The 25,586-nt window shown below is 35.9% G+C and overlaps 1 protein-coding gene, 1 long non-coding RNA gene and 1 pseudogene across 3 annotated transcripts; 2 read left to right on the top strand and 1 right to left on the bottom strand.

Annotated features, from left to right (window-relative positions):
• The first annotated feature begins 16,171 nt into the window (after positions 1-16,171).
• Positions 16,172-20,663, top strand: LOC147510569 (26S proteasome regulatory subunit 8 homolog A). The gene is made up of 9 exons (XM_086602493.1): positions 16,172-16,536; positions 16,610-16,707; positions 16,791-17,015; positions 17,146-17,208; positions 17,303-17,466; positions 17,760-17,916; positions 18,023-18,121; positions 19,443-19,553; positions 20,217-20,663. Exons 1-9 carry the CDS (start codon positions 16,332-16,334, stop codon positions 20,355-20,357), a joined length of 1,263 nt encoding a protein of 420 aa, XP_086458619.1. The 5' UTR covers positions 16,172-16,331; the 3' UTR covers positions 20,358-20,663.
• A 1,108-nt stretch (positions 20,664-21,771) lies between these two features.
• Positions 21,772-25,311, bottom strand: LOC147510567 (pentatricopeptide repeat-containing protein At3g51320 pseudogene; annotated as a pseudogene). Its single transcript, XR_015218936.1, has 2 exons — positions 23,228-25,311; positions 21,772-22,695 (listed from the first exon to the last, which is right to left on the bottom strand). The product of XR_015218936.1 is annotated as a pentatricopeptide repeat-containing protein At3g51320 pseudogene (transcript).
• On the top strand, positions 22,017-22,963 carry LOC147510568 (uncharacterized). The gene is made up of 2 exons (XR_015218937.1): positions 22,017-22,529; positions 22,619-22,963. It is a non-coding gene; the product is annotated as an uncharacterized LOC147510568 (long non-coding RNA).
• Positions 25,312-25,586: the final 275 nt, after the last annotated feature.

Below are 25,586 nucleotides of genomic sequence, written 5' to 3'. Positions count from 1 at the left end.
GCACTAGCACATCCACCACCTTAGACAAGGTCAGCAAGTTATCAGGATGGCTCAGCAGAACCTTAAAGAGGAGCAGCGATGATTACAGCACAGTGTCACAAGGACACTGCAGAGCATTAGAGATGCACTCCTGCGTAGCGATAGACACGCTAGGACCTGACGTCAACAAGGAGAAGAATCTTCTCGACATTATGATGAGTCACACACGGATTCTGACTAAGCAGCTCCCTAGTGTCCGTATAGATAATTTATAGTTTATGTTTTCTTTTCAGTTTTCTTTTCAACACTTATGTATAATTATAACTAGTAGTGTAATTTTAATTTTGTCTGCTTGTTTTATTTGTTTTTTTGTAGAATTTGGTATATGAGTAAAAGGTAATACAAATGCATCATGCCAAAATTTTCCATCTTTTTTCTTTTCTGCATTTCATATGTTTTCAAAAATACAAAAACCCAAAAATTTCATAGTAGAATAACTATCCATAGTACAATAAACCATGTATTTATCGTTATATATCAAACAATCCACGCCCCAAACTTATTTGGAGGTGGCGTATTTTCTTCATGAATAACAGAATACAGGTGTATCACCATTTTTGCTCATGTTTCTATGGTAATATATCTATTTCCTTATCTCTTCATACTTGAGGACAAAACATATTTCTATTTAGGGGTGGTATAGTAACATTTTGCAAAAACTAGGCAATTCTTATATTAGATATAGTAGTATATTTCTTCATTTCTAAAAAAAAAAATTGGTTTTTTAGTATTAAAAGTCTTGTTTCCTTTTTCTATGATAAATAAAAAGTTTAGAAGTCTCATTATAGTAATAAAGTAAGGATTTGTTCTTCGAACTTAGACTAATATACGTACAATAGTTTTTGCATATTTTCATGAATGACATGCTTAAGTATTTGATTGTATATAGCAGTGAGTTTCAGAGACCAAGGTTAGAACAATTATGATCCATATCCTGTGAGAATCTAGCCAAAAGCATCATATGAATGATTATTAAGTGATGACAGAAAGTATGTCCAGATAGAAAGACCACACGTCCACTTGCTTGATCACCACGCCATATCCTGAGAGATAATTTAGGCCAATTTTTGGATCGATATAGCCAAATAAGTGTTAAAAACCCAAAAAGATAATTTTCCTCTAGTTACCCCTCTTGAGCCTTCATGAATTCCTAAAAGCCGTTTTATTCTTCACCATAAATCCCTAACCAGTTACAACACACAATAAAAAAGCTTACCCAGCTGACGAGTTGAGAATTGGATGGATATCAGAAAAAAAAAAAAAAAAAAGAAGAAGAAGAGAATACCTTATACAAAAACAGATCAGTTGCTTCGAAAAGAAAAAAAAAAGAAGAAAAGAAAGACCCAGCAAAAATCAAAACTCCAAAAAATCAAAGGAGTTAAAAATCGAATCTCCCAAAAAGAAACAAGAGCAAAGTTATAACTCCCAAAATTCCAAAATCATATGGAGTGACAAAGCCAAAAGGTTAAAGAATCATAATTCGAAAGTAAAGAACAAAACGAGCTAGGTTCTTCTATAGTTACAAGTATCTTAAATACCTAATTTCTCAACTTATCAGATTTTGTTTTTCCCTTCCTTTTTCTTTCTAAACCATCACCCTAGCCCCGTAACTCCTAATAAAAGACCTCTAGCTCAATTAGGAATAAGATGGTGTGATAGTAAGTGACAAGTGTGATCAATCGACCCCGGTTTCCTTTGGACGTTATTCGTGTATGTGAGGAATATAAATGCATGCTGCATTTGAGAGAACGAAACTTGAGTAAATCTATCAGAGAGTTTGTGTTTTAACACATCCCTGTGAGAACCCACCTTAAGGATGCTCTCCAAATATTTCAGAAACGACTCTGCTTTTGCATTTTATTGCTCATGTTTGCGCATTTATCTTTAGATGATTAAATTACTGTACATATATTATTCTAAGTTCAAAGGAGTTTGTCCTTATTCCCCGCTAATGAGATGTATAGACTTTTGAGAATAAATAAGGAGACAAAACCCTTTGTACTAGATAGAAGAAGTTTGTGAGTACCTTCTCTGGAAAACTCTCATAAGGCATAAAGCTCGTCCACTAAGGAATTCCTAATGGTTTAAGGCTTTGTTGCATATGGTCAATGCAATCACACTCCACAAAATGAGATTAGTATAATTAATAATAAATCACTCATTTGTGATCTTAGTTTAATTTTTCTCTCATCTTTGCTTAAAGACAAGCAAAATGCTATTTGGGGGTGGTGATCAGCTCCCAAATGTGCGTTTTATTACTTTTGCATTGCTGCATTACAACCCTTCTTACGCATAATAAAAAGACAACTAATAGTTTTTATTGCCTTTTTCAGGTTATAGAGAAATTCAGACCACTTATCATAAAAGCTGCATTTTAGCACCAAAAGGAGCCTTATTTACGAAGACTCGAAGCTGCTATGAAAAAGTGCTGAAAAAATCAATGTCAAAGTCAAAGGTCAAAGGTCAAAGACTCAAAACTAGAGAGCTGAAAGTCAAGTCCTTAACTCAGAAGGTTTTCTCTAAAACCTAGCTTGATCAAGAAGATATGAAAAACCAAAAGCAAAAAGCAAAAACGAAAAGCATAAAGTAACCTTGGTGAGGTGTCTTGATTGTAGAAGGAGAGGGCAAATCAGTCTTTTATAAAAGTAGGGGTATAAGAACTCAAAAGTAAGATGAGAGAATGCACCTAGACTTATTCTAATGTCATGTAGGAGTAGTGTAGGATTTTATTTTTTCAAGTCATTTACATTCAAGTTATTTACTTTTTGTTCTTCAATTCAATCAAGTTATTTCTTTCAAGTTTGTTCTGTATTTCAATCAAGTTATTTCTTTGAAGTTGTGTTCTTCCTTTCAATCAAGTTATTTATTCCAAGTTAGTGTTTTCAATCATTCGAATCAACAAGCCTTTTCTAATGTTCTTTTATACAACTAGAGTTAACAAAACAAGTCTTAAAATCTAAGAAACCTACCTTCCTTCCTTCAAACTCTTATTCATTCAAGCTCTAAATAATTTATTGTGAACCTTACTCAACAGAATTTGGAATACTAACCATTAGAACTTCATTGAGCAATCTGCAGACTCTAAAACTGAGTTATTGTTGAAGCAATTAATCAAATTTTAATGATAATATTCATATCGAAAGTGATGTTTTTCTTGATTCGGCTGATGCACTAATACTTTGAATGAAGTTTAAATCGGAAGACGAGACATATGAGTTCTATAATGCATATGTTAGATCTATGTGATTCAGTATTCGAAAGCATTGGGAGTATAAAACTAGAAAAGAAAACAAGCTCATGTGGAAAATATTTTGTTGCTCATGTCAAGGAGAACGTGAAAAGCATTCAATTGGGACACCGAACAAAGCAAGAGAATAGATAAGGTTCAATTGTGAAACACATATGAAGATTGAATTAGAAAAAAAGTCACAAAAATATGTCGTTGCAACTAACATTCGTAGAAAAGCATAGCCATGAACTTGCTGAACCAAGGAGCGCATACATGTTAAGGTCACACAAGGGTCTTCATCTTACCCAAGAAAGCATTATTAACAGTATGACATCTGTAGGAATCAGTTCTTCTAGTGTCTTTGATTTTTTTTGCAATCAAGTTGGAGGTTTCGAGAATCTTAACATTTTACAGTTAGATTGTGATAATTTTGTGCAAAGAAAACATTCAAAGTTTTTAAAGCAAGGTGATGGTCAACTTCTTTTTGATTATTTCAAACAAAAGTAAAAGGAGAATAGTTCATTTTATTTCAAAATGGAACTGGATGCTAATAATCAGATTGGTAATTGTTTTTGGTGTGATGCCAACTCGAGATTAGACTATCAATGTTTTGGCGATGTGGTATGTTTCGAAACAACTTACATAACAAACGAGTATGATATGATATGCCATTTGCGCCAATTGTAGGTGTGAAAAATCATAGACAAACAATGATTTTCGTCACGCTTCCAAAAGATGAGAATACTGAGACATTTGAGTGGTTGTTTAACTATTTTCTTGATGCAATGGGAGGCAAAAAAAATAAAAACAATTTTCACAGACCACGCGTTCGGAATTGTTAAAGCTATTAGCAGAGTACTACCAGATGTACATCATCGCTTGTGTATATGGAATATTTATCAGAATGCCTTGAGGAATTTCGCATGTGTTCAAAGAATTTTTGGCATTTAATGATGACTTTAAGAAATACATATATGTATCACAATACATGTATATGTAAGTGAGCTTGTAGATGCATTCATTCAATCAATCAAGTATTTTGCATTCATTCTAATGCAAGTTCACACGTCGATGCATTCAATCAAGTGTTTTGCATTCATTCTAATGCAAGTGAGCTTGTAGATGCATTCATTCAATCAATCAAGTGTTTTCCATTAATTCTAATGCAAGCTCATACGTAGATGCATTCAATCAAGTGTTTTGCATTCATTATAATGTAAGTGAGATTGTAGATGTGTTCATTCAATCAATCAAGTGTTTTACATTTATTATAATGCAAGCTCACACATAGAAGCATTCAATCAAGTGTTTTGCATTCATTATAATACAAGTGAGCTTGTAGATGTGTTCATTAAATCAATCAAGTGGACTACTTTGCTCAAGGTGCCACTCACCAGTTCACTCAGTCCATGAATGGAATTCACTTCATGCATGAGGGCCAGAGGATTCTACAAAAACACGTCCAATAACTCAGGCACGGGCAGCGACATTTTCAGCGTACAGTGTCACCAGGACATTGCACAACATTAGAGATGCGCTAGCTCGTAGTGACAGACGCTCTAGGACTTGACGTCGCAACGAGTCACGCACGGATTCTGACTAGGCAACTCCATAGTGTCCGTATTTTTTTTTGCTAAAGGATAATTGGTTAACTCAAAAGAATAAAGGTTACAAGGAGAAATAATAAGAGCATTATGAAATGACTAAGAAGGATAAATCATATGTGTACCCTTCTCAATACATTAGATCTTAGTGAATAAATCTAAAGTACGTATGTAGTGTAATGGTTCTAAAGATGTCTCGTGAATGGAGGTCGAGTCTGCCACCATACACTTTGTCCGTATAGATAGATGTTTATTTTCTTTTAGCACTTATGTATATGTACATAACTATTAGTGTAATTTTAATTTATCTGCCTATTTAAATTTTCGTATGTGGAATTTGGTATATGAGTAGAAGGTAATACATATACATCATGCCAAAATTCCCGTTTTTTCTTCTTGCATTACATATGTTTTCAAAACCACAAAAACCCAAAATTTTCATAGTGGAATAATTACGTAACTTACTATTAACAAAAACCCATGTATTTCTCATTCTATATCTAACAACCCACGCCCCAAACTTGTTTGGGGATGATATATTTTCAACACGATGAACAGAATACAGATGTACTACCGTTTTTACTTATATTTCTATGGTAATCTCTTTCCTTATCTCTTCATACTTTAAGTACAAATCATATTTCTGTTTAGGGGGTGGTATAGTAACATTTTGCAAAAACTAGGCATTTCGTATATTAGTATATTTCTTTCTTTCTTAAATTTTTTTTTCGAAAAGACCAAAAATATTTTTCTATTTAGTACTAAAAATTTTGTTTCCTTTTTCTATATATGATGAATAAATAGTCTAGAAGTATCATTATAGCAATAGAGTAAGGATTCGTTCTTTGAACTTAGACTAATATACGTACAATAGTTTATGCATATTTTCATGAATGACATGCATAAATATTTGATTGTATATAGCAGTGAGTTTCCGAGACCAAGGTTAGAACAACTAAGTTCCATATCATGTAAGAATCTAGCCAAAAGCCTAATCTGAATGATTATTGAGTGATGACACAAAGAATGTCCGGATAGAAAGGCCACACGTTCACTTGCTTGATCACCATGCAATATCCTCTAAGAGAATTTAGACCATTTTTTTTTTTATCGATATAGCTAAATAAACGTTAAAAACCAAAAAAAATTTTTTTTCTAGTTACCCTTTTTTTAGCCTTCAAAAATTTCTAAAAACCTTTTTATTCTTCGCCATCAATCCTTCACCCATTACAACACATAATAAAAAAAACTTATCCAGATGACGAGTTGAGAATTGGATGAGTATTAGAAAAAGAGAAGAGAATACCTTATACAAAAACAAAACAGTTAGTTGCTTCGAAAATAAAGAAAAGAAAAAAAAGACCCCTCAAAAACCAAAACTCCAAAAAAATCAAATGAGTCAAAAATTGAATCTCCCAAAAGTACAAAATCAAAAGGATTCGATATCAAAAGTAAAAAGAAACAAAAGCAAAGTTATAACTCTTAAAAATCAAAATCATATGGAGTCACCAAGCTAAAGGGTTAAAGAATGAATCACAATTCGGACTCAAATAACAAAATAAGGTTATTCTCTATAGTTACAAGTATCTTGAAGACCCAATTTCTCAACTTATCAGATTTTGTTTTTCTCTTCCATTTTCTTTCTAAATCATTACCCTAGCCTCGTAATTCATAATAAAAGACCTCGAGCTCAATTATGAATAGGTTGGTATCATAGTAAGTGGCAATTGTAACCAATCGACCTCGGTTTCCTTTGGACGTCATTCATGTATGTGAGGAATATAAATGCTCGTTGCATTTGAGAAAAGGAAACTTGAGTGAATCTATAAGAGAGTTTATGTTTTAACACATCCCTGCAAGAACCCACCTTAAGGACACTCTCCAAAAGTTTCGAAAATGACTCTGCTTTTGAATTTTATTGCTCATATTTGCTCATTTATCTTTAGATGATTTAATTATTATACATATGTTATCCTAAGTTCAAAGGAGCTTATCCTTATTCCCCGTTAAAGACATGTATAAATTTTCAGAAAATAAATAAGGAGACAAGACCTTTTGTGCTAGATAGAGGAAGTTTGTAAGTACCTTCTCTGGAAAACTCTCATAAGGATTAAGCTCGTCCACTAGGGAATTTCTAATGGTTTAAGTAGGCCTTGTTGCATATTGGTCAATGCAATCGCACTCCACAAAACAAGATTAGTATAATAAATTACACATTTGTGATCTTAGTTTTTATCTCTCATATTTGCTTGAGGACAAACAAAATGTTGTTTAGGGGTTGTTAATCAGACCTCAAATGTGCGTTTTATTATCTTTACAATGCTTCAAATATATCATTCTTATGTTTAATAAACAGACAACTTATAGTTTTTGCTAGCATTTGCAGGTTATAGGCCTTTTCAAACTACTTATCGTAAAAGATATACTTTATCGCCAAAAGAAGCTCTATTAACGCTGCTTAGGAAGACTCGAGTTTATGTGAGAAAGTGTGGAAAAGTAAAAGTCAACGGTTAGTAGTCAAGGACCCAAACCCAAAAGACTGAAAATTATAGCTTTGTCTCAAAAGTAGCCTAGCTTGCTTAACCAAAGCTTGCTCAAGAAGAAAACCAAAAACAAAAGCAAAAAATATAAAACATATAGGAAAAAACAAACTCATGAAGTGTCTTGCATCTAGGAAAAAACATAAAACAAACTCATGAGGTGGCTTGAATCCAAAGGAGGAGGGCAAATCTATAACTTGTAAAAGGTGTAGTATATAAACCAAAAAGTGAGAGGAGAGAGAGAGAGAGAGCACCTAGAATTAATCTATGGTCATTTAGGAGTAGTGTTGAATTTTAATTCAAGTCCTTTATTTTTCAAGTCTTTTATTTGCTTTATTTCATTTTTGTTGTTATCAAGTTCTTCAATCTAAGTTGTTTATCAATCTTTTCAATCTTGTTTGTCATTCTCTACAAGTTCCTCTTCATTCAAATCATTTCAGTCAAGTTATTCTTCTTCATTTTAGCTTTTCAATCTTGTCTTCATTTACATGTTTTCAAATTCATCCATTAAGTAGAGTAGAGTGACACTACAAAACCAAGAATCTACCTTCCTCTTTTCATCGAGCACTCTCCATAATCAAAACACAATTTCCATGGAGAACCTCAACACCCACCACAATCTACATCAACAAATGCCCTGTGTTTCCAATCAAGTGATTTACATTAAAGTTTGAAGTTAAAAGCATCCACTGTGTTCATTTTCCACCTTTTCCATTTTACTACTTTATAATGCGGCGTAGAGGAGTGAGCTGTTTGAGCCATCTCCAAATACGTTTGCACTTTTTCATTTTTTATTTTTTTCCCTCACAAAAACAGGCCCCACTTAATATAGATTTAACGTTATCTCGCTGTCGCACCTTTCTTATTTCCTTTTTCCTCTCCCAAATAGATGGCCCCTCTATCTGATTCAAAAGAAACAAAACAAATGTGCTACACACATGCACATACCTAGTTTTTATATTAATGCTTTAAACTTTATTGTTCCTATTAATGGTACTAGTTAAACTTGACTAACTCCAACCCATGACCAAATGCTTTAAAGGCTAATGTTGCTAGATGGTGTTAGTTTTGATGACGTGGACCAATAAAAAACCTAGTCTATGTCCACAAATTCACTCTATTTGAAGGTCCATCTATCTATGTAAAAAAAATTGTTGGTGATTGTAAATGATGTGATTGCACTTGTTGGTGAGTGTTATTCAATTGTTTCAACTTCTTGGCAAAGCTCGATAGGTTTGATCTTCCTTATAAGTGTGCATCTCTATTTGAGCATGTGTCTCATAGTGGTGGTGAATTACATAAAACTATACATGATAATAACAATATGAACCTATCTGATAGAGGGGATACCAATAACAGTAGAGCTAATGTAATTTATACCATGCCTTATTTTTGCTTTGATGTTTTTTTAACAAGGATAGTGGAGAAGCAGTTCTTAAGGATGAACAGGGGCATATTGTGGGAGCAACATACATAAGGTTTAAAGCTAAGGATGTGATGGAAGTAGGAACTAAAGTAGCAAAAGTTGCAACCTTGTTGGTAACCAGCCTTGGAGTGGAAATAATAGAGTTTTGTGGAGATAACAAACAAGTCATACAAGCTTTGAAGAAACCTTTGGAGGAGTTTTGCTGGAGTCTCTCACCTATAAAAGACTATTTTAGAAAGCCTCTATAGAAGTATATGTAATTTCAGTGGATCAATAGGTCTTTAAATTTTGTAGCACATGATTTGGGCAAAATGGGCACTACATGATCGGTTAGGTCCATTACCAATTCATTTTTCTGATTGTAAGTAATATATGGCGGGTTATTATATATATATTTGAGGTAGGTGTCTTAGAGGTTGATTGGTTTACTTAATCATTATTATTATTGTGGGGTACTAACTAACAACCAAATTTCTCTTAGGCTAAGTCCAATGGTTTGGTGCGCCATCACACCATAGCATAATAACACAATGTATAGAGTTAGCGGGATAGCATACCTAGGCCCAATGGTTTTTCAATTAACCGCCACCCGCCAGTGGTATAGGCATGTGGTTAAAGCCCATAAACAAAAAAAAAAAAAAGAAAAGTCAACGAAAATTGGTGGACACTACCACTAGTGAAAAAATCCAAAGCAAAATTGTAGCCGCTATTGATATAGGTGCGTGTCAAATGGTTTTTATATTCCCTCCCCATTTTGCCTCTTTTATCAACTCTCTCTCTAAAGATAATGCGTATGTCTGCTGATATTCAAAGGCTGATGATGGGAACTGTGTGAGGGTGGTTGGTTCCATGTTAAGCATTTGTGCATTCAGTTGTGGGTAATCCTAGTCATTTTCTCCCAGAACCGATCTAACAGCTAGACCTTGTGCTTGTAGTAGTTGAGTGACCTGTGGGTTGGTGATGAAATTCCACACCAATTCAACAGTGGTTCCTGGTTGATTGTTTGTTAATTCCTCGTGAACACATGATGGTTCAAAGAACTCAATGAGAGAGTTGTTAGCTTGTGGTTGTGAAACCGGTGGTAGTGGTGTATAGAAGTTGAGTTCAGAAGAGATTGTTGGTGTTGATGGTGGATTTTGGATTGAAAGATTTGTTTTTTGCTTTTTTGGTGGGTGATTGTTTGTTGGATCCACCATTTTTCCTTTCGATTTGTAAGATCTTTTTGCATTTCGTTTGTTTGGTGAAATTGGAGATGGTGGACGAGTGATATTTGATCTGCTGGGTGAGGTGGTGTTGATTTTAGTAGATAATAGATGAGTGGTTGGTTTTGGAAACTTGTTTTTCTTTTTTCTTGGGTTGGGCCCTTTTTTGGTTAGGCTTTAGAGTTTTTGGTCCGATGGTCAGTTGATTTGGAATAATTTGTAATGTGGTAGGTACCTGAGAGATCTAGCCTATAGTTGCTGGAGAGATATTTTTTGTGTTGTCCACGTGTGCAGCTTCTGTATTGTCATTGTGTCCAACTTTAGCTTGTGTTGTGATATTACTATTCTGGGCAAAGCTTTGGTGAGTTATTGTACCACCCAAAAGCAATTGTTGTTGGTGTCTTTCCTCTTCAGTTGATGTTAATGGAGGCTGATATGTGATCTCAACATCATTTATAGCATTTGTTATAGGTGCTTCAATAAGCAATTGTTGTATGATGGGTGTTGGCAGTGGAATACCTTGACAGATATAGGTGTCATGTCCTATACAATGGCATGAGTGGCAGTGATAGTGAGGGATACCCACATAGATGAAGTCTACCCATTTTCGTCCTCCATCAAAGGTGTTAACCATAGTTCCTTGTGTGAATGGGAAAGCCAGTTCCACGTTCACTCTTGCTTTGTATCCAGTGGCATCTCGAGGTGAGTTATCAGGTGTGTAAACAGTTGATACACTTCCCGCCGCTGATGCCAAGTGTTTTATGACTTTAGGCATTAAATGTTCTAAAAGTAGTCCTTCAAAGGTTATACAGAACTCTTAGTGAGTAAAGCTGATATCTTGAGGGATTAGGTTTGGAGAGAAAGCTTTTAGAACAAAAAGGTAGCCTACAATCTGCCAGGGCTGATCCTTCAAGATTCGAGCTTTATCGATTTCTTTTTCGAAGCTTAGAATGAACTTGTTACCTGGTACACCCACAATATCAAGTTTTTTTTTTCTCAAATTCCACTTTTGATGAATAGCCTTCATGATCTCATTTGGCTGTTGTTCAGTATCAGAAATGATTTTCCTGATGAGTGATGCTTCCCAGTATCAGAAATGATTTTCCCGATGAGTGACACTTCCCACCAATCATATGGGATGCAGTAAATGGAAATTGGTTCGGCTTCTTTTGTTTCTGCTTCTCTTGGATCTGCTTCAAACCCAATCTATCCAGAACATGTACCACATCACTATGCTTCTTCAATCTTATCCCCCACTTCTTCTAACCAATATGTCAATATTCGCATTGCTAAAATAATACATGTTTATAACTATCATCTGACAATTGTGGTTTATCTATTCCATCTTCCGATAATTTATCTGTTGTACATAAACCATCCTTCGATATTCTATCTGTTGTATATAAACCATCATTCCTATATAGTATACAAGATTCATATGAAAATTGAGGTTTATCTGATCCTTCCCCAGATATTCTATCTGTTGTACATAAACCATCATTCCTATATAGTATACAAGATTTATATATATTTGAAATACTGGTTGTTGAGATTGTTACTTGCACATTATACTTATTATGCATTTGTAGCTCTAATTTATTTTCCTTCAATGATATATCTAGATTTTGATATTTTCTTCATGAATCATTCTATGAGAACTCTTAGTTGGAATTGTCGGGGCTACTGTGATCCAAATACAATCCGACAATTAAAGGGCCTAGTTTCAACACATAACCCTGATATCATTTTCCTTTCTGAAACAAAATCATCAAACTCCCGGCTAAACACATCCATTCTCCAACTAAACTATCCCAAACATCTTGTTATTCTGGTGAAAAACAAGGCAAGAGGTCTATGCCTCCTATGGAAAGGTGGTATATCCATTACCACCATTTTGCCAACCGACAACTCCATCACTGCACATATAAATCTACACACAATCCATCACTAGATTGCATGCTTCTTTTATGGTAGTCCATACAAACCATGTAGGGATAACAGTTGGGATCCTATAAGGGCTCTATCATCTTTCAATCACCATATTCTGATAATAGGAGATCTCAATGTTACTCTGGCTCCTGAGGAGTGTTAAGGAAAGAATCCATACCATTTTCTTGATGGTGAACCCGCACATTCCATCATAAAGACTCTTGCTCTCATTGATATTGGGTTCAAATGTTACCCCTTTACTTGGTCAAATAAAATAGTGGGTCTAGACAATGTCCAAAAAAGATTAGATAGAGTTTTAGTAAATGATGCCTGGCTCATCATGTTCCATGAAGCTATCCTCTTTCACAAAGCTGCAATAGGCTTTGACCATTGCCCAATTCTCCTTGATTCTCATCCACTGTGAACTTCCCTGCCAAAACAATTCAAGTTCCAATCTATGTGGATAAAACATCCTACATATCAAGATACTATCACCAATGCATGGTTCCAAAACACCATTGCCTCTATCCATAACACTTATCATCTCCCTATTTCTCTCAACCTTACAAAAACAAAACAAAAAAACTTTAAAATTTTGGAACAAGTCCACCTTTGGAAATATCTTTGAAAATATGACTAACCTAAAAAAAGAGATTGCCTTCCTCCAAAGTAACTATCCTTCCATCCATAACTCCTTTTTGGGAAAAAAACTCTTACTGAACTAGATACTCTATTAGAGTTTGAGGAAGAACTCTGGAAGCAAAAATCAAGGGATCAATATGTTAAAGAAGGAGATAGAAACACTAAATATTCCGATATTAAAACTTTAAGAAACAGAACGTTCAACATAATTGAATGACTTCTTTTAGAAGATAACTATTGGGTACAAACTTATAATAAAATAGGGGAGGCTTTTGTAACATATTTTCAGACATTCCTTAATACTCACCCCCATATCAATCTCACTCATATACCATATCTTTTTCAAAAAGCCATCTCAAATGATGAGAACCAAACTCTCACTTGCCCTATCACTATAGAAGAAATAAATAACATCACTTTCAGTATAGGTGGCCTCAAATCCCTAAGACCTGATGGTTTCCCAGCTTTATTCTATCAATCTTCATGGGATATCATTGGTGAAAACATTTTCCATCTTGTCTCCCACTTCTTCTCAACTGGTCACCCTCTTTCTGATATTAACCATACCAATGTTACTTTGATTCCTAAGATCCAAAACCCAAAACAATGTAAAGAGTTTAGACCAATTAGTCTATGCAACATATCTTATAAGATTATTTCAAAAACTTTGTAATAGATTGAAATCTGTTCTTTTCCCTCACATCTCTCCTTTTCAAAGTGTCTTTGTCTCTGGTAGGCAAATTTCTGATAATTTTATTTTGGCACATGAAGTCATACATACTATGAAAACTAAAAAGGGCAATTCTGGGCTCATGGCTATAAAGCTGGACATGTTAAAAGCTTTTGACAAAATAAGTTAGGATTCTATGTGATAGTGTGAGAGTCAATGCCCAAAGAATTAAGGATTAGGATTCTATCATCCTAATCCTTAATTCTTTGGGCATTGACTCTCACACTATCACTCTTGTTAACCAATGCATCTCTACACCACAGTATTCCATCTTAGTCAATGGTTCCCCCCATGGTCACTTCTATTCATCTAGAGTCCTCAGACAGGGAGACCCCTTGTCTCCCATCCTTTTTATCTGTTGCATGGAGGTTCTCTTTAGACTTATAAACTTAAAATCATCTGATAAAAAAATTAATGGTATTAAAATAGCCAGAAACAATGAACCTATTACTCACCTTCTATATGTAGATGGTGCTTTCATCTTCTATAGAGCAAATTTTGAAGAAGCTCAAACTGTCATTGATATTTTAAATATTTTTTGTGACATCACTGGTCAGGAGATAAACTACAATAAGTCTGGTGTTCTTTTTAGAAAAAACTTACCTTCTGACTATACAGACTCTCTCAGAAATTTCCTCAAAATGAAATATACTGTGAGTGGCGAAAAATACCTAGGATCACCTCTCTTCCTAGGGCAAAAGAAATCTATCATTTTTAATGATCTAATCAACAAGGTTAACAATAGGATCTCAGGTTGGAAATGCAAAATCTTATCTCAAGCTGCTCGTACTATTCTTATAAAGTTTATCTCTTATGCTATTCCTATGTATCAAATGAGCACCTTCCTCATCCCTAATTGCATTACAAATAAGATTGATGCCCTGCAAAGGAACTTTTGGTGGGGTAAAAACCCAAACAAGCAACACCCCTTATACTTGAAAACTTGGAATTTCATATGTTAAGCAAAAAGGGATGGAGGATTAGCCGATTAGGTATTAGAAATATGCAACAAATAATTTAGCTCACATGTATAGAATCCTTTGGAATATTTGGACTAACCATAACTCTCTCTTAGCAGCACAACTCAAATGTAAATACATTCCTAATTGTACATTGTCTCAAGTAAGTGAAAAACAGGGAACTTCATGGTTTTGGCAAGGTATGACTCAATCTCTAGACTTAATTAAAGATAATTCTACATGGCATGTTGGTAGTGGTGAGAATGTAAATATATGGTATGATGCATGGATAACAACTCTGGGTAAAATCCCTTCAATTGTCCCACTCAATTTAGCATATCATACTGTCTCACAACTCATTGATCACAACTCTAGAACTTGGAATACAAGCATCATCAACTCCATTTTTGATCTGACAACAAAAACCCATATACAATCTATGTATCTATCAAGATCCATTACTATTGATACCCTCAAATGGAACCTCACCAAAAAAAGTGTACACACTGTTAAATCCACCTACTACAAAATCAGTAGACAAACAACTCCAACCACTCCACCAAAAACGAATCTTGGTTTTTGGATAAAATCTCTGTCCCCGAGATAATCTCTTTTTGTTTGGAAATGTTATCATAATATGGTACCAACAAGAGATCATTTGGCAAGTTTTATGTACATTCCTGATAAAAATTGTCTTTTATGTAAAAAAAAATACCTGAAAGTTTACACCATATCTTTCTTGAATGTGATTTCACTAGATTAATATGGTATCGTACCCCTTGGCAGCTAACTCTTGATTCAATGCAACACTTGTTTGTCCAGGAATGGATAGACTGTTGGTATAAACCACCAACACAATGGCCTATATTGAAAGGAACATGGACAAAGTTTTGTTTGTTGTTATACTCTACTGTTTGGTCTGAAAGATGTAATCTCCTGCATAGTAAAAATCCAACACCATCTGTAGATAGAGTGTATAATCTGATCTCTAGCTTTCCTTTTCATGATGATTCTATAAGTAGAAACAATGGCCTGCCTCCTATGAATCCAAATGCCAAGATAAACTGGGAATGCCCACCACCCAACTCTATGAAGCTAAACCTGGATGCTAGTTTTCTAAAAGAGAATAAAAAAGCATGGTATGGATATATTCTGCGTGACCCTAATGGGAACTTTGTTGCTTCTGGGCAAATGGATGGGACATTGATCCTGAATCAGCTGAGTGCAGAGGACTCATGAAGGCCCTCACATGGTGCATGCAGTTCAAGCACCACCACAAAATAATACTAGTGGAGAAGAAGAATATCAACATCTTGTGGAAATCTAAATCTCTTCTCAGTGATTAAATATGTATATGTAATTAGAAGTGCAAACTCATTAGCATATACACTAGCATCTTTTGCCAGCAGGAAATGCTCTAGTGTAGAATGGTTATCTCTTCCTCCACCATGATTTTTGAAAGGGCAGTGGATGAAGATAAACTACAAAAATAAATGTAACCATTTGATCTATCTATATAAATATATATGAAATGATTACCAAAAAAAAAAAAAAAAAAACACAACTCTCTCTCTCTCTTTATCACCTAAACCAAAATGTAAAAGACTATGGATATAAAGACAATTAGAAAAACTAAATTCTTAAAAATGAATTTGGTCAATTCGGTGGGGACACATTTCCTAGCTGCTATTGTGAGTGGCGTGTGGGAAATGTGTTTTTTCAAATTATGGCCGCCAGTCCTACTCCTACTCCTACTAGCGGGTGGTGTGGGTGGATTCCTTCTACCCGCCATTCCTTTTGGCGTGTAGAACATACAACATCTCACTAAAACTGACGGTATAAATAGTTTAAAAAAAAATAGGGATAAGGACATTGGAGTTAGCCTTATTCAGCAGCAACTAATAAGCCCATTAGGAATAAGGCCCATTTAACCAACTCTCTTTCAGAACAAGAAAAGAATTATTAGCGGTATTTAAGCCGGTGCAGCCTAATAATTTGTCTCACATCTGAAAATCCAAAAGCTTTGTTTCAATGGCGACCGCAGCAGTAGTAGAGATGCCTAACACTAACACCACTGTAGCAGTAGTAGGGAAGTCTTCGTCAATGTCCACGAAACAAGGGGAAGGGTTAAGACAATATTACTTACAACACATCCACGATCAACAACTTGTCTTACGTCAGAAATCTCACAACCTTAATCGTCTCGAAGCCCAACGTAACGACCTCAATTCACGAGGTAGTTAATTAATTTATATTTTTTGTTCAATTCTTAGGTTTAGGGCAAAAGACTAATTTATTGTTTGTTTTAGTGAGGATGCTTAGAGAGGAACTTCAGCTGCTCCAGGAGCCGGGATCTTATGTTGGTGAAGTGGTTAAAGTTATGGGGAAGTCAAAGGTTTTAGTTAAGGTTAGTTAAAGACAGCTCTTTTTTGATATTCTAGTTTAGTGAGTTTGTATAGATGTGATGGTGAATTTTTGTCTGATTATTAGGTTCATCCAGAGGGAAAGTATGTTGTTGATATTGATAAAAGCATCGATATCACAAAAATCACACCATCGACTAGGGTTGCTCTTCGTAACGATAGTTATGTGCTTCACTTGGTTTTGCCAAGTAAGGTAGATCCTCTGGTTAATCTTATGAAAGTTGAAAAAGTTCCCGACTCTACTTATGACATGATTGGTGGTCTTGATCAACAAATCAAAGAGATTAAAGAGGTTAGTTTTTTTTTTTACAATCTCTTTTTGTTCTTGGAATTATATTGCTTTTTCTTTGGACACTACATCTGGTCAGTTGGCGTATCAAATACGTGGAAGTAATTTTGCTGCTTGGTGCTTTTCACTTCAGGTTATTGAGCTGCCAATTAAACATCCTGAGTTGTTTGAGAGTCTTGGAATTGCTCAACCAAAGGTATTTTCACCTGGAATTCATGTGCTACTTATGTTAAGGTCTGCCTTATGTGCTACTTGAATCCTAACACTTTTATTACTGTGTACTGTGATAGGGAGTCTTGCTTTATGGACCACCTGGTACTGGGAAAACTCTGCTAGCAAGGGCAGTCGCTCATCATACTGATTGCACCTTTATCAGAGTTTCTGGCTCCGAGTTAGTTCAAAAATATATTGGAGAGGGATCCAGAATGGTTAGAGAGCTTTTTGTGATGGCAAGGTTTGTTCCTGGAAAACATCAGTAGAAAAATTTGCATGTCGCTGTCTGGCTTGTCCTTCCCTTTTTTGCTTTTTTGTTCCATTATTTTCTGCTAGTGAAAGCTTCATTTTGACATGTTTGCTGTTTGTTATGCCACATGATGATGATTTTGATCTTTAAGTATTATAAGTATTGATGTGTATTCTTCATCTCCTCTCATTCCTTATCATCTTCATAAGTCTAGCATTCGCTCATTCACATCCATGTTTATGTGCATAATGTTTTTTGTTTTCTTTTCTTTTGATCTTCATCAGAGAACATGCCCCTTCAATCATATTTATGGATGAAATTGATAGCATTGGTTCTGCCAGAATGGAATCTGGTACTGGCAATGGCGATAGTGAAGTGCAGCGCACCATGCTTGAGCTTCTTAATCAGCTGGATGGATTTGAAGCATCAAATAAAATTAAGGTTTTCCTTCTCTATGAATTGTTTTTTTTCCTTGGTGCAGTAAAAGGTAGAAATCTATTGTTGTGTTCTAGACTTGAATCAATATTATTTTATCTTTCTTTTGTAGGTCTTAATGGCTACAAATCGTATTGATATATTGGATCAAGCACTCCTTAGGCCTGGACGAATCGACAGGAAGATTGAGTTTCCTAACCCCAACGAAGAGGTATCTTGCTATTGCCATTCATTGGAATCTTTATCTTGGGCATTATTATTACTGAACCATCTTGTTAATATTTTTGCTTTATAGAGCTTTCTTTGGTTTGTCACTTTGTCTTTCGCTTTTTCTTTTTCGTTCTGCCTTGTTTATGATTTTTTTTCCTCCTCTTTTATAATTTTTAGTGGTTTTCCTTTTCTTATTTCTATGTATTTGTATTTCACATGAAATTTTGTCAAAAAGCTCAATCTCTTCACTTTGAGAGTTTGATGTGTCTACCCCTGTACCTATTACTAAAAGCACTTACCTCTCTTGATAACCAGCTTACCCATGTGTTTATATATGTAGGTCATCTATTGTCATGGACCATTGTGTGCAGTCTGATCTGATTAGAATAAATGATATCCACACAACTCTTATAGTGAACAAGCTTGCTAGTTGATCTTTGAACATCACATACAAAATAAAAGTACATTTACGCAAAAAAGATCCTGCTTATTAACACACGCTTCTAGAATATCTTTGAAGCTAATGCCCAATACACACTATATTTAGTTTAATAGCATTTGATCTCCTCTTGAAAACGAGTAGAGGCCACTGTCAAGAAAACGAGTAGGCAGTGAACCAAGCACTTTGTAGCCAAGTACATTCATCTTACTTATGCTAAGGAGCATGATCCTTATTCTTTGGGCTCTATGATACAGACGCTCAACCTGAATAGAATACAACAGAGACACAGATATGTAATTAGCAAACCAAATTTTACGTTGTGGTAGTGTTGTTCTAGCTGAAGCATTTTTCTCAGTACCTCTGTAGCAGGATGAAGGGCATCAATTTTGTATTGCATTTGGGTAATACTATTGGGAATGTTCTGCTTGAGCTGAGGGTTGGGACGTTGGGTTGACATCTCTTAAGTGGAATATACCAATTGCAGTTTCTTGAATCCTTCCTTTTTTCTAATAGGTTTGAACTATGATGTCCTCAGTCAGATACCTACATTTTAATTAGGTTTACTGGAGAACTTTGTATTTAAAATCATATTTATCGAACATAGCGGCCTTCATCTGTATATGTTTTTCGTTCAAATTTGTTCAACACGCCTGCATGTTGTCAAACACACACTTGAAGTTCGATAGGCATATTCAGATTCCAGTGAAATGCTTGAATGCTGTTATCATAAACTAAGCATATTTGGCAATGGCCCCTCTATTTTGTCTGCGTTAGATCCATTGTAATTGCATTGTTTGGGTTTTGCTTCTGTCAGCGTGATTTGCATATAAAAATTTAGTAACTGATCTGAGTATGTACTGGTCTTGTCTATATTTTACAGTCTCGCTGTGATATCTTAAAAATTCATTCAAGGAAAATGAACTTGATGCGTGGGATTGATTTAAAGAAGATAGCAGAGAAAATGAATGGTGCATCTGGTGCAGAACTCAAGGTGCGTTTTACTTCGTTTAAATGTAGACATATTCCTTATTTATGAATTGTTAACATGTTTCTATTTAATTTTTTAATACAGTTATCAGATGGACCTTTTATAAAACAGATGTGATCTTTATGACTCTTTAACTTTTGGTCATTGTATAATCTTAGCCGGCATTTTAATCAAGTGGAAGCATTACATTGAGTAAATGTAATGTGGACATCGTTAACAAGCCCAAGAGTGCACGCCTACGGTGTACCCCTCCATTTTAATCATTTTTGTTATGTGATTACTGTATAATTATTTACGGTCACAGGGGGCATATTTTAAGCTAGGAAGGAAAAGCCCAGTTTGAAATAAGGGCTTGTAACTGTACATTAGAAATAAAGGAGAGACCGAGAGACTTTGGGTTTTTCAATTTATTCTTTTATGTCTAGATTTTCTTTAGTTGTTGCTTCCACCAATAAACATCTTCCGACCATACGTGTTGGCATTTGACATTTCAAGTCTTTGTTGTGTACTACTAGACAATGTACTTGGTACTTGGTATTATAGACAATGTAGCATTTCAAGTCCTTTTCCTCAATAACACCCTTGTACTTGGTATTATAGACAATGTAGCTTTGTGAACTACTAGAGCAATCTTCATCTTGCTAAATCTGTTGGTTCATTATGCAGGCTGTCTGCACAGAAGCAGGTATGTTTGCTCTGAGGGAAAGGAGAGTGCATGTGACACAGGAGGATTTCGAGATGGCCGTGGCGAAGGTAATGAAGAAAGAGACTGAGAAGAACATGTCCCTGCGGAAGTTATGGAAGTAGATTACGTTTTGTCAGTTTCCTGTTTCTTATAACTTGGATACAGACATGGAAACTAGGTTGGATTGTTCTCAAAGCAGATTTCTTTGTGTCACGGTACTAAGTCTCTCCCCTACCGAAAAAAGAAAGAAAAACAGTTTATTATCACCTGCAAGTTGGTAGAGAGATGGAAATGAGACCAGAGTGGTTGCCTTTTGTATGAAATTGTGTTCCATGAAGCTCACTCATTTATTTATGATGTACTTGATAACTTTATTATTTGTTTAGTTATTTGGGAGTTTCATAAACACCTTGAGGCCTTTGGTTCAACGCTTTTGTGGGTAGATCTGGCATTTGTATTTTCTTGAAAAGGACTTCACACATGGTGGTACTATTCTCTGAGTACTCTGACTCTCCAGATGTAGTCGGCAATTATAAAATGTAGTCGGCTTTCTCAAACAACTTGTGCTTTCTAAGATGGCTTACAACCAATGCTGATTCTCCGCGAAAGACCTGCTTGACCGAAGTCGCTCGTATTTTTGTAAGGCCAAGGTTACCTTTTAAGGCCCCTCAGGCCTCAGTGTCTGATACATTGAGGTAGTACTATTGTTAATGCGCATGTCCACACAAAATCGGTGCAGAATCTGAGCTATGGTTTTCCAAACACTTTTTGTGTGTCAGTTAGACTAGTGCTTGTTTTATAGCAGTGCGCACATTTAGAGTAGAGTTGGTCTTAAAGTTATAGAAATCACAAGAGATGCCCTACCTCACCGGCAGGGACAAAGAATAAAGGGTTTGGGTAATAAAATTCTTCACTATCGAAAAATAAAATAAAATAAAAAATAAAAATAAAAATAAAAATCCAAGGACCGGTTGGAGTTTCTTGTTAAGACTCGTTCTGGAGATCTTAGATGTTTACCATTGCTATCACCTGGAAGCACAACATAGACATGTTTGTTTCTTTACTCGTGGCAGATACAATGATGGCCGGCATGTGGCATCGACCAAGTCTTGATCATTAACATGTGAAATATCACGTTGCTTGTTTGGTGGAAATGTACCATAATTTTTACTTCAATCTTGTTTGTAACTAGTATTGGCCCATGTCGTATTGCTACTAAAAAGCCCCGCATAAGCCCGATGAAAAAAGCCCAACTACCCACCCAAAAAATCTAGCCCCCGTATTTGTTGACTTCAAACAATGATTCAGTATTTCTGTTGCTATTTATTATATTGTCCACGCCCCTATAAATTCTAAAATCCGTCACGTCATAAATATTATAAATAAATCCAAAAATTAGGGTTAGTTTCTAGGCCCTACACCACCCTTCTTTGTTATACAGATCATCACTGCTGTACGCGGTTGTTTTTAAAATTACAAACAGCTACACAGTACACACCGAAACATTTTTCTAGGGAAAACCCTGGTCCGAGTAAATGGTAACAAAGATAAAATTATATTATAATATATATTTTCGAGTCGATAACAAGAGATCATTCCGGAATAGTCTGTTCTCAAATATTACCAACCAGCAAAGATAATATAAGTGCGTCAGCAAGAGGCTGCTTCCAAGTTCTTTACGACGCTGTTTCGTCAGGGTCAACTAAATTGGTACAACTCTTAACACAAAACTGATAAAAGGGAAAGTATAAATCATTGAACCAGCTCAACTATTCAATGCTGTTCATTTATGGCGAACTTCAACATCAATAAGAGTCAACATGGAATCCTCTGAAGATTATCCACAGGAGGGCATCTGTGAACTTATAAGCTTTTGATATCCTACATCAGCTGTAGACCCTTATTCAGATTGAACCTCCAACCCCTTCGAAAGTCATTATAGTACTTGGCTTCTAAGGATGTTCTGAACCCAGAGCCTATACTTTGTGGTAGAGCCGATGCAGTGTCTGTTCATGGCATGCCCCAGTTTGATGTAGTGCCTGACGGCTGATGGTGGCATCCTGTCTCTGATCCTCTTCCTGCTGCATGGCTTGGCTAGCGTCTTGGACCTAGCGAGGAGAGATCTTGGTTGGCCTTGAAGGACAGCTATCTAGGACAGGTCCTCGCCTGACAAGAAAGGGCATTCCATAGGCCAGTTAGGCCTCATAAAAGGCAATATCACCGCAGAGCTTTCTTAGCATTGACTTTCGACAGTGGCCAGTTCTTCCTCTACCCTCTTGCTCTTAAAGGCAAAGGTAGACCTCTTTTTCTGTTCCATGCACTACTTCAATGTTGAGATCATGAACATTTTGTTCAGCTTTCATCCCCTGAAAATACTCTGCAGAGAACTCTACAGAGTCCTAGGCTCTTATCCACTGGAGCGAAGAGCTTGTGCTTCGTCTTATAGAAAGAATTCGCTAGCTGTAAACAGAAAGAAAAAGGAAATTGGAAAAAGGAGGCTAAAATTGGACTGGAGATGACTACATAGTTGTTCAGTAGCTGCCCCTTTGCAAGAGATTTCGCAGTCTTAGCATTGACTCTTGAAAGTCTAGTGGATAATGCTCACAAGTCACCTTGTGAAAGTTTTCAATTGATTAAGTAGCTTCCCTGAATGGGCACCTAAAATAGTTTTAAAAATGTAATGCTCTTTCAGCATGTAGTTTTCAATGAAATATTTCAATTTGTAGCATGTAATTGTCGCTGAACTAACAGCATAACACTGGACAAAAGAGGGCTGTTATAGCTGAAGCAGAAGCCATTTGTCATTGGGATGTGGACTCTCCATTGCTTCATCTTGCAAAAAGGTATCTGGCACTTCATGTGAATAACACTGATGGTCTGATGCTGAGTTAGGTAGGTAAGGGATTTCCCCGTTCACATAACAGGATAAAACTCCAAATTCGACCGTGATAAACAGCCAAACAGATGATTAGAACCAATTTAACTAACATACCTTTGTTTGTTGTTAAAGTTTGCTTCTCTGTAAATCCACTAATATGTTCATTAAGCTCATCCGGGTGCCAGAAAGGCATTCCTTCCCTCTGTGATAAGTAAAGCTTTGAATTTACATTTTGAAGTGGTCTTCCTTCTACAATAACATTACTTCCAAGAATTTGCGATGATGGCAGTGAAACCGCTTGTCGACAACCTTAACTTCCGCACTAGTTCACCCAACATAGTGTAGACCACATCCATTCCCGGCCGCGAAACGTCTCCCACTGTAAAATCATGAACCACTTCATTCAAATCAACAAGACTGCAGCCAAGTGCTTTTACCATCCCATTTTCTTCCATTACAGTCTTCACTTTTGCAGCCTCCTCCCAGCGACCTGCTACAGCATAGATATTCAACAACAAACTATAGTGGGAGCTATTCTGTGGTTCAAGCTCAATCAAATGAACTGCAATTCGCTCTCCCAACTCTATATCACCCCTGAACCGACATGACCCAAGTAAACGGCTCCACACCGATGACTCAGATGAACCATCTTCATCCCCTGGCATGCTCCTCAAGACTTCCTCTGCTTCTTGAACGAGCCCAGCACCAAAATAGAGATTCGCCATGCACCAATAGTGGGCAAACTTGGGCTTCAAATTATACACAGATGACATTTGGTTGAAGTAACTTCTTCCATCCGACAACAATCCTCCACGAGCACAAGCACATAAAACACCGATGAAAGTAATCTCATCTGGGATAACAAGTTGCTCTGCTGCCTTTGATCTTTTCCTTTCCTTCCTACCACCACCATAATCATCATCGCAATGCATTATTTCAGTCATTTCATGAAACAGACTTATGCCATCGTCTGGACAGCCATGAATGCAATACCCCAATATCACTGCATTCCAAGAAACAATATTTCTCACCAACATACTGTCGAAAACTCTTCTCGCAGCATCCACCCTCCTACATTTACTATACATGTCTATCAAAGCTGTTTTAATAATCAAAGTTGACATGCCAAAGTTCTTGATCATCGACCCATGAACAGATTTACCTTCCTTCAACCTAGCCGAGTAAGCACAACAACAAAAGTCGTATCAGTCCCTCTGACGCCCATCTTAATCATCTCGCGAAACAATTTCAACCCACATCCCGGGTTGCGTGCTTTGTTTAAATATCCAGATATCATAATATTCCAAGAAACCACATTTTTCATTGGCATTTGATCAAAAATTCGGTGTGAAGTATCCACAACGCCCACTCTTACATAACCATTAATAATTGAGTTCCAAGAAACGGAATCTCTATTAGACATAGAATCAAACAAACGGGACGCGGAATGTATAAGACCGAAAGAAGCATACATATGAATCAAAGAATTGTGAACAGGAACAACATTGTGGTAACCAAATTTAATGGTGTGAGAATGACAGATGAGTCCGACGTGGATAGAAAGTGAGTTGGCACAAGAAATGAGTAAAGGTGGGAATGTGAAGCTATTGGGACGAAAACGAGATTTAGAAAGCAAGTTAAAGTACAAGGGAGAGACGAGGTGGGAAAGGGAAGAAGAAGAGTATGATTTGAGTACAGTATTGATGCAGAAGGCATCGGGTAAACGGATGTGTTGAAAAATCAATAATGTGTGATCAATGTGAATGGATAAATGTGAAGAGAGTTTTAAAATATGGCTGGCGGGAAAAGGGTGTCGGAAGAGACCAGAGGTGATGAAATGAGCCTGGAGCTGGTAGAACTGGTTCTTGGTTTTACATCTTTTAATTAGATTTTCAACAAGAAGATTAATATTGTGATTGTGATGTTTATAATCGTCAGTTACCGAGACTTTTGAATTCGAAGGGTTTATGAGTGTTGTAAAGTACTACTTGTGGTGTTTTGCATTATTAGCAGGAGCAATCCTCATCCAGGAACTAATATACTGGACGACCATTGATCAAACAAATATGATCAATGCCCCGTTGAATAAAGAAAACAATACCTGTCAGATGTTAAATACAAGTGGTTTCCTCCAGCAGCTCAACATGAACGCCGCCCAAGGGAGGGAGCATTGAGCTAGATACTCCCACAAGCATTTTGAGCTTTAACACATTTTTAAATATATATATATATATATATATATATATATATATATATATATATATATATATATATATATATATATATATATCGTTGTTCTAAAAAACGCTTGGGAGAGCCTAGTGCCTAGGCCTTCTAGGCAGTGTCTAGACGGGCTAGGCGCTAGGCGGTTTTTTTCCTAATATATATAGTAATATACACATATACTACAAGAAATAAATAAAATCATTTACCATAATTCAAAAAATAAACACAAACAAAAATACTTATTATA

The sequence above is a fragment of the Coptis chinensis genome, chromosome 3 (assembly GCF_015680905.1).
Source record: "Coptis chinensis isolate HL-2020 chromosome 3, ASM1568090v1, whole genome shotgun sequence".
Classification (NCBI taxonomy): Eukaryota; Viridiplantae; Streptophyta; class Magnoliopsida; order Ranunculales; family Ranunculaceae; genus Coptis; species Coptis chinensis.
Note: the sequence above shows the minus strand (reverse complement) of the source record. Positions and strands in the feature narration are given on the sequence as shown.